This window comes from Numida meleagris, chromosome 2 (assembly GCF_002078875.1).
Source record: "Numida meleagris isolate 19003 breed g44 Domestic line chromosome 2, NumMel1.0, whole genome shotgun sequence".
In the NCBI taxonomy this organism is placed as follows: domain Eukaryota; kingdom Metazoa; phylum Chordata; class Aves; order Galliformes; family Numididae; genus Numida; species Numida meleagris.
This window is the reverse complement of record NC_034410.1, coordinates 42,875,024-42,892,801: the sequence shown is the minus strand read 5'-3', so window position 1 is coordinate 42,892,801 and position 17,778 is coordinate 42,875,024. Positions and strand designations below refer to the sequence as shown.

At 44.8% G+C, this 17,778-nt stretch overlaps 1 protein-coding gene and 1 non-coding gene across 4 annotated transcripts in view; one reads left to right on the top strand and one right to left on the bottom strand.

Annotated features, from left to right (window-relative positions):
- Nucleotides 3,457-3,529, bottom strand: TRNAR-ACG. Its single transcript has one exon. It is a non-coding gene; the product is annotated as a tRNA-Arg (tRNA).
- Nucleotides 3,911-17,778, top strand: part of SACM1L (SAC1 like phosphatidylinositide phosphatase) — a 28,136-nt gene continuing 14,268 nt past the window's right edge. Inside the window, exons 1-5 of one of the 3 annotated variants that reach the window (XM_021385655.1) lie at nucleotides 3,911-4,092; nucleotides 9,299-9,396; nucleotides 10,828-10,902; nucleotides 13,252-13,379; nucleotides 14,323-14,472. In XM_021385655.1, the coding sequence (XP_021241330.1) occupies nucleotides 4,043-4,092; nucleotides 9,299-9,396; nucleotides 10,828-10,902; nucleotides 13,252-13,379; nucleotides 14,323-14,472 (501 nt within the window). In that variant the 5' untranslated portion in view covers nucleotides 3,911-4,042. Of the gene's footprint in view, nucleotides 4,093-9,298; nucleotides 9,397-10,827; nucleotides 10,903-13,251; nucleotides 13,380-14,322; nucleotides 14,473-17,778 lie in introns of those variants that run through there. The other 2 variants (XM_021385654.1, XM_021385656.1) reach the window with 2 other exon arrangements.

The window sequence follows — 17,778 nt, the reverse complement described above, 5'->3', positions numbered from 1 at the left end:
GCATGCTAAGACCTCGCAGTGAATGCCCTGAACTCTGGTATATCAAATTTGGCTGTAAAAGCACCAACTCTCCAAGCACAACCCAGGCGTGCTGGCTAGCAGCCAGAGACAATGTCCCATTTTGAACAGAACTAGAAACTGGAAGAAGCTGGGCTAAGCTACTGTGGTGACTGGATGCGAGCTGCTGCTAGAATGTCACAGCAATATGCAGGGGCCCATCTGTCACAGTGTGAATAGAAGATTATGTCTGGAAAGTTTGGGATGCTAGTAGTGTGGACGTGAGGGAATTCCATCCTTGTGCTTGCTTGCAGGGCTCACTTTGGGAAAGAAGTTCTCTGTGTATAGATATTTGCCTGATGTTTTCATGGTTTGTCCCAACAGCTCAGCCCCAGCCTGGCCACTCCTTAGTGTTTACCCAGCACAAAGCCATTTTATAGTGGTGCTTATTTAGAGTTCTGGGAACAAACTCAAGATCATTCTAAAGGCTTTGTTATAGTGGGATTTAGAGTCCAGCTCCACAACCTGTACTCACATTAGTCCAGCCACTGGTATAAACAGATTTGCTCACGTGAATAATATCAGCTTATCTGAGCAAGGGTCTGGAGATTTTGGCTCTCTTTTTTCTCTTCTGTTAAGAAAGCAAAGGCTGAGCAGTGGCACTGAGACTCTAGAAATGAGCTCTTGCTGAGAACTCGCTGTGGTTCAACCCTATGCCTTTTCCCATAGCACAAATGTAGCTGGACGGATGCTTGAACTTCCACACCGTGTCATGAGACCACCTCAAGTACTCATCTGGAGCAGTACCTCTAGTTTTCAAAGCAGTCCTTCAGGGAAGCAGGGTGGACTTGCCTTGTTTTTCACTGTGAGGGGTAAAACTCCTTTTTTCAACCTGGCACCACCACTCTGCAGAACAGTGGGCTCTGTCCTGTGAATCACTGGCTGCAGGTTGCCTCACCCTCTCTCCACCCTGGCTTGTGGACCTGGGGCCTTGGATGCAGGGTTGTCCTTTACCCCTGCCATCATGGGGCTTTTCTCCCCAAGAAGCAGCAGCTTGCCTTTTCCTCCCAGGCACCTCAGCAGCCCTTTTGCTGTTGTCTCTGCCAGTGCTGATAAATACCACGCTTCTCCGTTTGGAGTGGTACAATGTGTTGTGCTAAAGATTAAACAGAGGTACGAGCATCTGCTTCACTACAGAGATTGGTGGCCTGCTAGCACGCTCCTGCACATCTGCCATCAGTTTATCTCCTCTGAAATGCAAACATCCAGCTTTGGCCTGAAACTGTCAGAAGGCTGAGGAGCTGGAAGGTCTTGGCGTGGACTTACCTGGGACTGGCCTTCTGTTCCACCCAGCTGGGAGCATCGTTGGGATGCTTCTTGGGATGCCAGCTGTGGGCAGCTGGGCTCCGCAACTCCATTCCTCCAGGGGACTTGCAGCCCCTCAGCGAGTGACCAAAAGTCCGTGGTGGGGATGTCATGTTGCAGTATGCAGAAGCCGCCTTACCTGTGACATTAGAAGTAGTAGAATTAACCCCAAATACATGAGCTCCCTACAGCCTTCAGTTGGGGCTCCAAATGCTTGGATGCTGCTGTCTCTGAGGCCAGCTGCTGCATAGCTGATGCTCTGGCTAGCTCTTTGGTTTGAGAGCATCTTCTTAATGCGTATTTTCTGGCCTTCATTTTGGGAAGATCTGAAAACAATAGCTGGACTGATTTTTTCTTTCTCAGCAGTGGTTTAAAATACCATTTCACTCTTACAGCCTTTCCCATGCCCCTAAAATAAGCAGGAAGAAAGGAGAATTAGAGAAATTAAACATTTTCCTTTGCAGAAAGTCCCAGCCAGCTGTTTGCAGTGAGCTAGCTTGCAGAGGAGCCTCCTGCAAAGCAGTGGAAAGTTTGGCTTCCGCTTTCACACAGTGTCTGGTTACTTCTGACAGCCTCCCTGTGCTCCTCAGCACCGGGGAAATGCAGGCTGTCCTACTTTCAGGTTTGAGGTCCTGTGTAAATTATTAAGTGTGAATGCTCTCCTTTCATGTATTTACCAAGCGCTGGAAATGACAATGTGACGCTGTAGAAAACCGAGTGTCTGAGTTCATGGTTCTGAAGCTAAAGCATATACTGCATTGCCTTGCTCACCTCTGTGCTTATTCTGCTTTTATGTGTGAGGATTTGGAGCTCCGTGTTATCCCTCCCTCCTCCTCAAGGTGTGGGTGTCCCAGCCAATGCCATGTCCCCTGTTTGTCAGCATGGTGAAGTGTTGGGCCACAAGAAGTCCTTTCCGTGTTTGACTTCAGAGATACTGCTGGGCTTTCTGCCATGGTCATTTTGGAAAGATAATAAGATCAAGGCATAATTAGGCCATTTGGAACAGTTTGAAGCTCCTTCTACAGAAGAATTTCAAAAAGCCTATGTTAAATTCTGCCTGCCACCTGGCTTCTTCGCAGTGGGGTTTGCTATTCACATGAATCTTGTCTTTTTATTTATTAAGATACCAAAAGCAGTAATCCATCCCACCACGCCCACTAACCATGTCCCTCAGTGCACACGCACAGCTCTGTGCTGGAGCAGGGTCCAAGCGGTTTTGTTCTAGGCAAGGCATACCTGGGGATTCTTTGAAAGGACCACCAGAATTGACTTTTTGGATCAATAAACAAACAAAATGATGTGCTAAAGCAGAGGGATGCACAGAGAAGGAAGGACGTGCAGGAAAACGCGCGCAGCATGGCCACGCACCCAGAATGCAAACTCGGAACCCAGCCAGTGGTACTCTGTGGTACTCATTTTTTATGTTATGGCTTCTTGAAAGCACGACTATGGAAGAGAGTGTTCTGCTGGTGTCACTGACCGCAGCCACCTGCGGTACAGCTCTCTGTTTGGCACTGCTGGGTATTTAAACAAAACGGAGGCCAGCAGCAGCAGCAGCCTGGCCCTTGTGATTTCAGTGATTAAAGACAATGTGGTGAAGCAACGCTCAGTGTGGTCTTTCCTAATGTCTGATTGCTCCAGTCTTCACCCAGAGCTTGCGGGAGGAGGTGCGCAGTGAGGTGGGTGTCCCACCTGCAACCAGGCCTGGCTGGGGAGGGCAGGCCTGCCTGCCATGTGGAGGCCGCGGGCAGCAGCTGGGGAGGGTCGCGGTGCTGCCAACCACGGGCTGCGTTTTCCTACTGGCAGATGAGGGAGTGCCCACAGAGAGAGCCTGCACTGGAGTGCCTCTTTCACCCCACAGTCCCATGCCCACGGGGAAGCTTATTCCCTCAAGCGGGTGAGGGGATGGTGTCAGGGAGTGATATGCTGCTAGAGGCCATGGGGTGAGCTATGGCCCTGCGGAAAGGTCGAGGAACAGCCCTTCAGCTGTGCCGGGCTCGGAGGGAGGCCGCAGGGTTGGCGGGCAGCATTCCTAGTTTGGACTCGAGAGAAAAAGAGATAGAGAGCAGAAACCAAGTGGAAAAAAAGAGCAGCCGAGCCAGCCAGGAGTCGAACCTAGAATCTTCTGATCCGTAGTCAGACGCGTTATCCATTGCGCCACTGGCCCTGCTCAAAAAGCACCAATGGCCTGGCGCACTTCAGCACATTCTCCTCCCGCGCCGCGCTCTCACAGGGGCAGGGCGACGGGCGGGGCCGCTAGCTGGAAGCCAGCCGATCCCGCGTCCCACGGGCCCCTCCCCGCCGCCCCGCCCCGCCCCGCCCCTCAGAGGTCTCCCTGAGGCGTGGCTTACCGCCCCACTCCGCGCCGGCCAATCCCCGCGCGCTTCCTTGGCACGCCCCTCCCGGCCCGGCGTGGCGTCACCGTTCCGCGATGCCCTGGCGGCTCGGGGAGCTTCGCGGGGGCGGAGTTAGCGCGGGCGCTCAGCCAATGGCAGGGCCGGCGGGTCAGCGCGCGCCCGCCCGCCGCCTCCCATAGGCGCCGCCGCGCCCGGTCGCTCTCGCGCCCGAGGAGGTTTGTCCTGCGCGAGGCCCCGTCGCCGCAGGCCGGCGGGACGCGTCAGCCCGGCAGGCAGGGAGCGGCCGGAGCGGAGCGGGAGCGGCGGCGGCCGGAGAGCGACAGATGGCGGCGGCGGGAGCGGCGGCAGCGGCGTCCTACGCCAACCTGAAGCTGTGAGTGAGGGCCGGGGAGGGGGGGGGGGCGGCTCCGCCACCTGCTTGAGGCGAGGGCGGGGCGGCGGGCAGCTCCCCTCGGCTCGCCCGGGAGGAGGGCGAACCTTTGGACTCGCGGTTTCAGGTGTTTGCTCGGTGCCTTTGACGCCGCAGTAGCGGTTACGTAACCGGAGCGATACCAACTTAACGGCGCCTCGGTGTTCCCGCGGCGGTCCCTCCCGCTGCGTGGCTGTAGCTCCTGGCCGGCGGCCGTGCGTGCCCCGCACTGCCCAAAGCAGCCAGAAGCGGCTGTGAGCTGCCCTTGTGTGCCCCCAGGGCGTTCCCGGGCTCCCGACCTCTGCGTCTTCCCTTGAAGCTCTGCCGTGTTGTCACTACTGCTGTTTCCTGGCAGCGCTGGCTGAGAGTGGTTCTTAGGCCTGACCTAACCGTTCCGTTTAATGGCAGTCTTTTGGGTTCAGGGCACGCATACGTAGCTCTTTCCTTGGAGATCAGCATACGCAGTCTGTCATAGTGCTATTAAGTGTGCAGCAGTCTCTGGGCTTCCCTCCTTGCTTTGCTGTGCTCCGTGTGAGGGTACACGGATGCTGGAGGTGACTGAGTGCTCCTGAGCAACAGAACCATCAGTGGTGACCGAGAACGCTGCCTGTGTGGCACAGAGTTCACTGCTGTTCTTGTCACTTATGTGGTGTTTGTCTTTGTCTGAGCTGAACTTGCGATCTGTTTACCTGCAGAGGAGGGAAGGTGAGTTGTGTGAGCAGCCGCTGTGTGTCTTGTGACACATAGACCTTCTTACCCAGACTTTTTTTTTTCTTAAAGTAAAAGCACTTTTCTGGATACAGACTAGCGAAAAGTCTCTCATTTAAAGCTTAGTGTCAACTAAGAGAAAGGTTTGATGTTTCTAGAACCAGGCTGTGCCAAGCGTGCTGCTGCAGCACAGGAATGAAAAGGTGCCCTGGCTGCGTTAGGCAGAGTGCTGCTGGCAGGGCCGGGGGGTCCTTGGCCTTGCTCAGCACAGGGGTCCAACCCTGGGCTCCACAGGCGTGGACGTACTGGGGAGCGCCCAGCACGGGGCTCTGGAGGAGCTGGGGCTGCTCGGATGGGAGGCTGGACAAGATGACCTCCAGAGGCCCCTTCCCACCTCAACCATTTTGTGACCGTGTAGAGGATACTTCAGCATGTTTCTTTCTTTTTTTGTGAGCTCAAGGACGGAACTGTTTTCTGTCCTGACACCTAGGCGTTTCTCCTGTTTTTATAAAAAGCTATGGTCACGCCTGCAGGCTTCCTACCAAGCATTCTAAGAGATGGGGCTGCAGCTCGGTTCATAAGTCAAACTCACCAGCTTGGCAAGGTCAAGGGAGAATGTTGTTTTGGGAAATCAGGCTTGACTTCCAGTCAGGGGTTTCAGAGGTAGCAGTTTTCTTTTTTTTTTTTTTTTTTTAACTGACTTTCTGTCCTTGCTATGAGAGGTCAGATTCTGCAGCTGTGCCTGTACTGGGGGTCAGAGGGCCCTGTGTAGAGCGCACGGGCTGTAGTGTGTGCCGCAGGGCCCCTTCTGTAGGTCCAGTTGCAGGTGCCAGCTCTGAATGCAGACCCCTTGTATGTCACACTGTTACAAGCAGGGACACAAAGCCTTAGTCTTTAGTCAAGTGTAAGTGATGCAGGTGAAGCTGTTGCTGTCAAGCTTCTGTGCTACTACTGCGACTAGTTACTGAAGGGTTGTAGTGCTTCAACACTACACTAGTATACAAACAGCACTTTCTGCCTGTCTGTATCTGGGGAGAAGCCCCGAAGTGCATCTTCGTCTTTTGGGTTGTGTTTTTCTTAACTGAGCTTTCAGCGCTTGGATAACGCCTCTGGAAAGAACTGCTCTGTGCTCCCCTTGCTTCATCTGTCGTGACAGAGCTCAGGGCTGTTGATGGAGAAGGGCAATGAGTTGTGCAGCAAACTATTTGTCATCTGAAGTGAAATATAACTGGAAATAGTTATGAAGAGGCTGTGCCTTTAATATGTTTTAAGTCTTTTTAAAAGATATTTCAGTTGGTTTGATGGTTTCCTTAAAATACTGGGATTGTACTTTTTTTTTTTTTCTCCCAGCAATTATTCCTCCATGGGAAATGTTCCAGTTCCTTGCGCTGTTTCTGCTCGAGGAGTAATATTTATTGTAGATGTATAATTAGAACACCTGCTCACCTAGAAAATCTGGAATCTCTGGAGTGCTGCAACCGTCAGCGTGGTAACACTGTTACTTAACGCGCTGCTGGGGCTGTGTCTTGTTAATGTCTTTCCTATAGCCTGCTGTTGACTACTTTGGTACTTGAGCACAGCAAACGCATTGCGCAGTGCAGGATGTGCTTTTGGCTTGTTTTATCGCAGAGCTTAGAGGCTGATATCAAAGAGCTTCCTGCATTAGAGTAATGTTCAGTATTTATGGTGAAATAATCAATTACTGGAGTAAGGGTTTGGCTGTTGAGGTCTGGAAGGCTGAAGGGGTATTGAGTGAGGTTCTATCTTTGGTTCCATTAGGCTGAGATGGTTTCTCTTTCGTGCCAAATCTGGATGCAGGGATATTCTTGTCTGTTAGATCAGCCTAATTACAATGTAACATGGTACTGTGCCTAATATTCGTTATGTACAGCACTACTTTATAATAAAAACAGAGCAAGTGAAGCGTCACAACATACACAAACCAAAAGAGACCATCTCAACTGGAAATGAAGCCAACCCTGTAAGTGGTGTAAACAAGTGTTTATTTTCCTTCTATGTTTCTATTATGTTAAGAATCAACGCTCTTTGTAGTGCAGTCTTGTGACTTGGAATGGTAAATGGGACAACTGTTGTTTTGATATCGATTTTTAGAAAGGGCAAGCAATATCTTCAAGTGATTCACAAAGCAGCTGGTAAATACAACAGAAAAGGTTTTTTCTTAGGAAAGCTGAAGTTGCAGCTCATGGCTTTGGAAGGAGGATGGCTTCCTCTGCTCGGTTCTCTTGAAGTGCAGGAATACAGTAAACCTGAATTCAGTGAAGAAGAATAGAGAACTTCTTGTAATACAGTTAGCTGCTAAGAAAAGCAGCAAGTGTTGAAACTTAGTCCTCTGAGGTAATTTCAAGGTATCTTTGTTTTTATAGAAACTTCCAGAAAGATCTGCAGGTAAACCACTCCTGCTGTAACACCAAACTTGTTCCCGTGCAAATGTGGAGAACTTTATTCAAAGCATGGCTCGGATTCTACTGAAATTGCTTCAGCAACAAGGGCACATAGTTAACACTCAGTCACATCCTAGCTGTTTGTAGGCAAGCTTGTCCTTTTCCCCTTTCTCCAGCTCATGTTGAACTGTCTCTCATCTGGGCATTAAAAATGCCTCTAGCATCTGAAAGCCTATGCTGCAACACAGCGCAATGCTTAGCCCAGCTCTGGGGAGGACAGGGACTAATTTGGTTTGAGCCATTCAGTTGTCTTTTACTGTTCTCCTAGAAGTTCTCATCTGAGTGATTCTTCAGCAGCACGAGGTGAAATAATGAAAAAGGACCTTTTATTAAAAAAAAAAATAAAATTAAAAATCTCCAACTAAAGACTTGTTTTCCTTCTAAGTCTTCTTGAAATCTCTCATAGGTACTTCTTTCTCAGCTTTGGATTGTAAGGATGAAACCTACAGGATGAATTGCTGTGTCTCTTGGTGGCAGTTTACTCACATTCCTAAATTGGAGAAGACTTTCTAAATGCGGCACAAGCCACCCTTAGTAATGCCTGAACCATGAATTTGATGGCTGCGGTGCATTGATATCTTTGCTGTTCTTGAGTATCATGAGCTATGCTATCAGCACCAAATATTTTCCTTTATCACGTTGTTTGTTAGCAACACTGAGCAATAGCCTCTGATGGCTGTGGTCCTTCTGTAATGCAAACTAGATGAGGGGAACTCGGATCTTGGGAAGATTTATGTGCTCTTGAGCTGTGATGGAAACAAGGTATTTACGGGAAGAGATGTTGCTGTTTTGGCAGGTTATCGACAGCAGTGACAGCGTAGCCAAGGACAAGGCAGGCTCTGGTGCCAAGCATGAAGGTTGTACAAAAGCAGAATATGGGCTGCTGCGTGGAAGCTCGTTTCAGAAGTGCCTGTGGAGATGGTAGCTTAGGCAAAGATAGAAATGTGCAGGCAGCGTGTAAGAGATAGTGACTAAAAACTGTAGGAGGAGGAATAGTAGAACCAGAAGACAAAATAGGGGCTAGGGCTTCTTCTGATCTGAGTTGTTGTTCTCCGTCAGCTCTCTGAAGGTCTTGAAAAACAGCCAAAAAAAAATGTGAAGGAAGGCCAGGTTTGTGTAGGGAGAAACGGCCTAAAAAGATCTGACATCAAACTAAGAAAAATAATTCTACGAGTTAAGAGCATTAGTTCAAAAGTGTTTGTTTTTGTTTAGCGTTCCCTCCGTGCATCTTAAAGAGTTCTGCATAACTGCTGCACATGACAACACCGGTCAGCTTGTACTTCGGATCTGACACTTGTTAAACAGCTTCCAGAAACATTCTGGGCCCCTAAACATCTGGTGCTGTTCTGCGTACCTGTGAAGGCTGAGTAGGCTGCTGGTGGTACTGGGATAATGTGCTAGCTGGCGTGGATACAAGTTTCCACACTGTCACATCGCCCTGGCTAACAAATCTGGAGAAGGGTGACCCAGAGGCACCTGCTTCAATGATGCGTGACTTAAGTTTTCCAGTTGTTTCCTGGGTCATTTCTAGTGGATTTTGTCTCTAGTGTGGGATGTGTGCTTTCTGCTTTGAGCATGGCTTTGTGTTTCCTGGGCCATCATGAGGGATGTGGTGCTTCAGTTCCTGATGCATTAGGAAGCGTTTGACTTCTGAAATTCTATTTTGGCTTATGAGACTTTTGAAGTGGCGAAGCTCAAGCTTGTATGAGTTTTATAGTGGACCCGTATGAAGACAAACTCAGCTTTGTGTCTTTAACTTCCAGTGAAATGGAGGAAGGTGGTATTTATTAAACAGGCCACGGATTTTTGAGTAACTGATAAGTTTTATTTGCTGCTCGTGCACTGACTGTTAGGAGGCAATCCAGTGGGATTTTCATGGTCATTTCTTGCAGCTGAAATGAAGTTCAAAATTGATCAGGCTCTTTGCCACCTGAAAACAGAGCAAAATAGAAATGAAGTTAGTCTTGCTAAATTTTTTTTTCCTCTCCATTCTATTAAAGGCATACCACACCAGAGAAGTTCTATGTGGAAGCTTGTGATGATGGAGCAGATGATGTGCTGGCTATTGACAGAGTCTCCACAGAAGTCACTCTTACAGGTACTTTCCTTCCCAGTGCATCTCAGCGTAAGCCTTGCTGTTCATCATTCTGTCATTTTGTTTTAGGTGTTCTCAGAAGATCTTCAGAGCTTTACAATGATACTGAGAGGTGCTTTCTTATCTTTAGTGTTTTAAAATAATGCTTTGTGTTCTGTCCTGAGAAAAACTTTGCAATTCCTCTTCACTGTGGAATTTACCCTGCGAGTGTCCAAAGTGATGGTGCTTGTCTGTTTTCAGCAAAACTGTCTATCACAACAGTAAGAGCTAACTTATCCAAATGAGTTGGGGTTGGTGCAGCAAGTCCAAGATCAATCAAGAAAGGATTGGGCCCTGGGCTCCTGCAGCTCTTGCTGAATTAGCTGTGCAGTTGTTTTTTTTCAGTACTGAAGCCTGGATTTCCATAAAACCTCTAAGAAACAGCAACGACCTCACTGTAAACTTAGTTCTGTTGTGAATATGGATTCAATTGTCAGTGCAGGTACTCTTAAGCATGCTCATGCTCAGGTCTTCAAAATTCTGATTGGTTGAATATTACTTTCAGAATGTGAACCCAGTGCTTTTAAAAAAAAAAAAAAACTTGCATTAAATGATGACATGAAGTTACGGCGGTGTGTGACTTCCCTTTTTGATGCTTCAGGAGTTGGTATCTCAGTAATATTCTAGCATTTGTCTGCTTGGTATTAATATAAAAGCAGGAACTCCTTTACTTTTTATTCAATATGCTCACATAAGAGCAGCATGCCCATCCCACTGATATTTTTTTAGTGTTCTAGTATAGTACCTCCATTTCTCATTCAGAGTTACCCCTTCAAAACTAGATGGCTAGTAGGGATGACTGTCCAAAGTCTTCTGCTAGTCTACATCAGTTTCTGTTACTGGTGTTTGATCAAATAAACCTGTGTGATACTTAAAGCACAGAAAGAATTGAGTGCTGTCTCTTTTCTCCAGGCTTGGGAGTCTAGGGAAATGCTCAACTCTGTGGGTGTTTCTTGTTTTATTGTGTGGAGTTTTTTTGAACTTCTCATATTCTCCTATTCTAGAGAAGTGGGTAGAGGAAGGCTTAACATATTAGCAGTTAAAATTGATGTTTGGATACCTTTTGGATCTTGGCGTGTCTTTTGGAATACTATATCCCTTGCAAGATCTGTGCTTCTGTTAGCATTTCTCCAGAGAAATGGAGAAGTGTGTTAAAGCTTCTGAAATGGAAATGTATTCAATGGAATGATTCTTTTGATTAAACAAAATAACAGGTTAGAGTGCTTCTACATCCTCTCCTCAACCCCCTCCCTCTCCCCCTCTCAGGTTTTACCATTTTAATGCATTCCTTCCTATGGAAGCAGAACTTGATTTGTCCAAGAAGCTTTGACAGTTTAGTTTTGATACACTCATGAAATATTCTGAAGTTGATGTATGTGTATATTTGTTTTTCAGTTAAAAAAGATGTTCCCCCTTCAGCTGTTACAAGGCCTATATACGGTATTTTGGGAACAATACGGTTGGTGGCAGGTAAGGAAAACAGAACTGTGCTTATGTAAATGATGAAAAATATATTGCTAAGATAACTTTAAAGACAAAAATAGTCTTTGCAGATCCCTGATGCTACACTTTCATCAGTATGATTGGCTTTCCTTTGGGTTGCTGGGCACGGAGGTATCCAAATACAGTTTATCTTGTATGTTTATGATGGTCTTAAATTTGCAGCTGCTCTAAAGCTAAGGTTAATTGCCAGCTTGCTGGGTTTTAAGAATGCATTTCAAATGCCTGCAAACAACTTCATCTACTGTTCTGGTAGATGAAGTTCTCTGTAACTGTTTCAATCTTAGCTGGAGGATTTGATGCAGTAGTCATATGTTGGGAAGTTTGACTTCACATCAATAATGCTGCTACACAAATAAATGAGTGACGAGATGTTAGATAAATGAGTACAGCTCTTTAGGTAATGATTGTATACCAACAATTTAGAAATACAAAGGAAATTCAACCTGAAAGAAAAAGAATGGACTAGAACAATCCTGCATTTCAGGGATTTATAGGCTAGGGTAAGAATAAGCTGATTTTTTTTTTTAAACATCCAAACATTGCTATGGGATGTCAGTAGTCACTGTCTCAAATGAATATGACTCATAAGGCTTAAGCTAACAAGCGATTGCTATCTTTTGGATAGCATGCCTTCTACAGACTAATGTAATCTGCACAATGATGTTATAATGAGATGGATGAAAGCCTCCACGCAAATGAAGGATTTAAGTTCAATCATGCTATGGCATTCTTGAACTGAAGTGTAGCATCACTGTTAAGTACAGTGACTTCTGACAGGATCTTAAACTTTCAAACTTCACTGCCCCAAAGGGGAGTTTTGGTAATGACTTTCATTCATCTGACTGAATATTGCACCAGAGTATGTAACTTCTGCCAATATCCTGATTCCTCTCCCCAGCCCTACCCCTGAAGCCTGGCTCCATTAGTATATAGCTTGTATTGGTTAGTGTTTGGTGAACGGTTGTTAGGCATGTCGCTGTTACGTGCTAACTGTAAATCTGATTCAGTATCCATCAGTGCCGTGTCTTTAACTGGCATCGATGTTTTTCCTCTATTACAGTATTAAGGGGGGGAAATGATGAACTATTATTTGAAATCTGAAACTGAATATCATATACGTAGGAAAAGACAGTACTGGTAACTCATGTTGGTGTAAACACACTTATTCATACAGTGCCTTTGTGGTGCAGCGGTGAACATAATACTCTGGTTCTTGTAAGATATCTGGCTGCTTGTGCCGTACCAACCAAAATGATACTTATACCTAGAGATGCAAGCATCCTACAGCCTTGATTATTCCACTAATATAAATGATATAAAATGAAAGCTGAAGAGTTTTTCTTTTTGTTTAGGAAGAAAGGAGGATGCGGGGGAGTGCTACTTGCTCTCTGACTAGTATATAGGCCAGATACCTATAATAGTAATTAACTTGCCCATAAAACCTCACACGTATCTAGATACAGGAGTAAAAGTGCTGTGTGTAACACGAGCTCTTCCTACTTCAGTAAGCAGACTTTCTTAATGCCTTAGTTTAAAAAAAAAAAAAGTATTAGATTTTGTTTTTGTGCCTCTCTGTGGCCTGCTCATTGGTTTGCTCAAGTGGCACTTCAAGTACACATTTAATGGTGTTACAGTGTGGGAGTGATTTTTTTCTGTCAGTGTACAGTTTCCTGAAGTAATCTTTTTTCAAAAACGAGATGGCCCTGAAATAAAGTTACATTGTGTTTTCCAACAAATGTGAATTAATTGGCTTGAACATACTGTCATGATATTCTTTTTTGCTCGATACTTATTCAACCAGGAAAGCAGCAGGCTTACCCTCTTAAATTATTAAAACAAAGAAGCAAAACCCCTCCTCTTTGCTCTATTTTGAACCTAATAGGACAAATTTATTTCTGAGCATGAGATGAATAGACTTCTTGGATTCCAAAGCATGCTTTCTTTTGCATGCTTCTGGTTTGAATGTGATTTGGGAAGCACAGAGCCATTGGCTACATTCTACATTTGAAACCTTAAAAAATTGGACCGTTTTTACTCTGAAGTGTGAACACGACTCCTTCTTTTTACTCGTCTATTCTGTAAATTCCTTAAACTTAATGAGTAGCTCAAGATCTGTGAGTATAGAGATGTGGTTACCTTTGCAAGTGTGTTTGTTTCTGTTCCAGCCGCTTGATGCTGTAATGAACAAAGTCATATCTGGAACTTGAAGAAATCTCACTCTTTCCTATTGATTTCAGTTTTCTGGTATGATTATGGACTATTTTTTTAATATGCGTATCTGCTTTTTCAAAAAACTTTGCTTTTTCTGATTTACAGGGACATACCTTATTGTAATAACAAAAAAGAAAAAAGTAGGTGAGATTTTCAGTCATGCAATCTGGAAAGCAACAGACTTTGACATCATCTCCTACAAAAAGACCATGCTGCACTTAACTGATATTCAGGTAGAAGTGGATTGACTCGGGGAGTGGGGAGGAAATTCTTCTGTTGATCTCCATTACTGCAGAACCTAACTAACTTGATGGGGCTATGAAAGTTAGTGGATCAGAGTATGTTGGTTTTTAGTTTGTGTGGTTTTATTTTTTCATGAATCTCTCTGAACTATACTTCCTTTTCCTCTGATTGGTTTAGACTACAGTAATTGTTGGAATATTTGGATTGAAATGTATATAAGCTATGTCATTCAAGATAACAAACTGATATTGTACAACATGGAGTATCAATCCCACTGAGTTTGATCCATATGTTGTGCGCTTTTCCCCCTTCTAGAATAGTACGATATGGTAGCATGAAGTTGCCTATCTTGCTGCATATTCTTGTTCTGAATATCTATCATCATCTCCCTTTTGAGGGCCTTAATGAATGCTTTCTCAGCGTGGTGTACTGCAGAGATGTTTTAGTGCTACACTTTATGCAGACTATTAGAAAACAGTCTTCCTGAGCCACTCCATAAAGTCACAGCTCTCTTCCTGTTATGTATTTCTCATGGCTTTACTATTCTACAATAAGCTGCTTTGCTCACATCTAGTTTCCCACTTTGCTTAATTTAAGCAATTATTCAATCACGTGATTACTCAGCAGGGACAAATTGGTTTTGAAAGGGATGAAAAGGACAAAGGCTTTTTCTTTATTGTATGTGTTGTGGATTGATAAAGAGTAGATAAGCATGTGTAAGCAATGGAGCTCAAAGAGCATCTGATGCTCTTTCAGGAAAGGAGTGAAGTTAATTGAAGTTTGAATCAGAACACAGGTTAGTAATTGGGGTAATCTTAGCATTAAATCTTGTATCCTTTCTTTCACACTGCTTTTTTTTTTTAAAGCAAAATAGTTTCAGGTAAAGTAGTGATAGCTTTTAAAAGTAACTTTTTTTCTCCTTCCTCTTAACAGTTACAGGACAATAAAGTATTTCTATCAATGATTAGTCATGTTTTGAGTGTGGATGGATTCTACTTCTCAACAACTTATGACCTAACACACACCCTGCAACGGTTAGCCAACACCAGCCCAGAGTTCCAGGAGATGAGCCTGTTGGAGAGGGTGAGGATTTCTTGTTGCTTTGTCTCTGATGCCAGTCAGTTAGTTCTGCATGACATAAGTATACTTTACTCAGGTTTTTCTGACATCATTTAAATACTATCTCCAACTTCTAAGTTAATAAAAAGCTTAGGGTGATGTTGCTGAAATCAGTGCGCCTACTACTCTCAGGTTTAAACCTTCTACTATGTTTTATAATGAAATAATGTTAAATCGTAGCAGCTGGTGTTAGAGTTTATGATCCTCTAAAACTGAAAATGTCTTTACTGTCTCAGTCATTAAACTAAACGAGCGGAATGGATTTGTGTGTTGCTTAGATGTAAGTCTTTATAACAGTGCTTTTACTTCTCTTCCTATTTCTATGTTGCTGAACTCTGTAGCTTGTCAATCCAGTTGTACTAGGGTAGTTCTCTTAAATAAGAAGCAGACAGTAGGAGGAAAAAGAAGCAACCAATCAGGTGTGCAAAGTACATTCAGTCAACTTAGTTTGCTTCTTGGTGTGCATAGAATAAGAGTGGAAATAACTGGTGTACTATGCTTCAGTTCAGAAGTCGAGTGCTGTGGTGTCCTATCAAAACTGTTGGAGGTTGCAGCTAGCATAGTAGCATGCTCTTCCTTTGGTCTCATAGCTTGTTAGCAGTGTGATGTCATACTTCTAGATTAGGCAGGTTAGAAGTACTTTGAAACGTCTGTTTCAAATGAATTTAAGAGGAATTTAAGATGGTTTGCCTTTGACTTCATAAAACTGTAAAATGGTTTACACTGGAAGAGATGTTAAAGATTGTTTAGTTCTAATCTCTTTGCCATCAGCAGGGCTACCACCCACCAGATCAGGCTGCCTGGGGCCCCATCCAACCTGGCCTTAAATGCATCCAAGGATGGAGCATCCACAGCTTCTCTGTTCCAGTGCATCACCACCCCCTGAATTTCCTCACAACATCTAATCTAAATCTCCACTCTTTTATTTTCAAACCATTCTCCCTTGTCCTGTCAGACCAGGTGTCAGTCAGTCAGTCTCTTGGGAGCTTGTAAGCTCCCTTCAAGTACTGGAAGGCTGCACTGAAGTCTTCCCTGAAGTCTTCTCCAAGCTAAACAAGCCCAACTTCATCCTCCTTTCTTCATAGGAGAGATGTTCCAGCCCTTTAGCCATCTCTGTGATCCTCCTCTGGACCCATTCCAACAGTTCCACATCCTTCTGGTGCTGGGGACACCAGGCCTGGATGCAGTATTCCAGATGAGGCTTTACAAAGGCAGAGTAGAGAGGGATGCTCATCTCCCTCACCCTGCTGACCACCCCTCTTTGATGCAGTCAAGAATACAGTTGTCCTTCTAGGCTGCAAGCGTCCACTGCTGGGTCGTATCTAGCTTTTGGGGGTCCAAGTGAGCGAAGCCCTTCTCAGCAGGGCTGCTCTCAATGAGTTCTTCTCCCAGGAATTGCCCTGACTCAAGTGCAGCACCTTGGACTTGGCTTTCTTGAACCTCATTAGGTTCCTGTGGGCCCTCTTCTCAAGCCTGTCCAGGTCCCTCTGGATGGCTTCCCTTCCTTCTGTTGTATCTACTGCACCGACCAGCTTGGTGTCATCTGCAAACTTGCTAAGGGTGCACTCGATCCCACTGTTAGTCATTGATAAAGGTGTTGGAGAGCAACAGACACCTGGGGGCGCCACTCATGCCTGGCCTCCACCTGGGTGTAGATCTATTGACCATAACTCTCTGGCTGCGACCATCCAACTAATTCTTTATCTACTGAGTCATCCAGCCTACAAATCAATCTCTAAATCAGAAAGAGAGGAATGTGGTGTGGAAGCATGTCAAAGGCCTTGCACAAGTCCAGGTAGATGACATCAGCTGCCCTTCCTTTGTCCAACAATGTTGTCACTGCGTTGGAGGACACCAGACTGGTCAGGCATGATCTGCCCTTAACATAGCTTCCAGAAGTATCTTCTCCATGATCGTCCCAGGCACAGAGGTGAGGCTTACCAGCCTGTAGTTACCATGGTTTTCCTTTCTCCCTTTCTTAAAAATGGGAGTCACTGGGGACTTTGCCTGACAACCATGACTTTTTAGATATGATGCAGGGTGGCTTGACAAGTGATACTCAACAGTTCTAATTGTGGCAAGAAGGAACTAAGCAGAAAAGTTGAGAGAAGGCAAGTGATTCCTTTAACCCAAACTCAGGAGCAGGGAAAAAAAAACCCGACACCAAATGGGGAGGAGAGTGAGAAGAGGGAGAATGCATCTGACTTTGTGTTCTATTTCAGGATAATGTGGAACAAAACTGCACATTTATGACTATTGGCCCTGGAATTAGATATTTTGTCTACACTGCACTTATTCCTTAAGTTTGAAGCATGTGTTTAGTATGTTGTGTTAAAGACAACAGAGACATACAGCCAAACACAAACCTTTAAAAGAAAGTGTCTTGTGCTTCTAGAGTTTCAGAATCCTTAATCTGGCAAATAACTGTATAGTGCAGCATAAAGAAGGTTTAGAATCATAGAATCATAGAATTAGCTAGGTTGGAAAAGCCCTACAAGATCACCTAGTCCAACCATCCACCTACCACCAACAACCCCACTAAATCATGTCTCCCAACGCTATATCTAAACGTTTCTTGAACAAACTCCAGCAGTTTAAACTGCTTAAGCAATGAAATACTGAGACCTTGGAAGCAAATAGCACTTTCTTCTGCAGAAGCAGTGGCAGTAGAGTCCCTGAAGTTCCTTGGTTACTGAAACTACCTGCTCTAGGGAAGTAGTTCACTTTTTCTTTCCAAGACTTAAACAAAACCATGAAAACCTCACATTTTCCAATTAATAGCTGGGGACTAGTTTTTGCATTATCAAATATTTGGGTTTTTTTAGATACTTTCCTAGTTGCTGACATGAAAAGATTGGTTTGTGCTAAAACTGTGGCATCCTAGAAGGTTGTTTGAAAGGCAAAGCACAGTAAATGGAGAGTTTGAAGTAAATACAAATGTTAGTTAACTAAAACCATTTACATGTAATTTCTTATTCATTATTGTAGTATAATGGTTTCATCAAGGAGTAATTACAATTTTGAGCATATCCAGTTTTTTTTCCAGAGAAGCCGAGCCTGTAGTTGATGTGGATTTGTTGTTGTTTAACAGTTCTAGAAGGAAACAACACCAGAATAAGGTCACTAATGCATCATGTCAGTTTTTTTTTTTTTGTGGTAGTTCAAGTCCTACTTGCTGTATCTTCTGGCAGAAATAAGGGGTGTTTTTATCCCTTTTCTTACACTGGGGTTGAATTATCCTCTTTTCTGATTCTTTGTCTTGTATGCCTC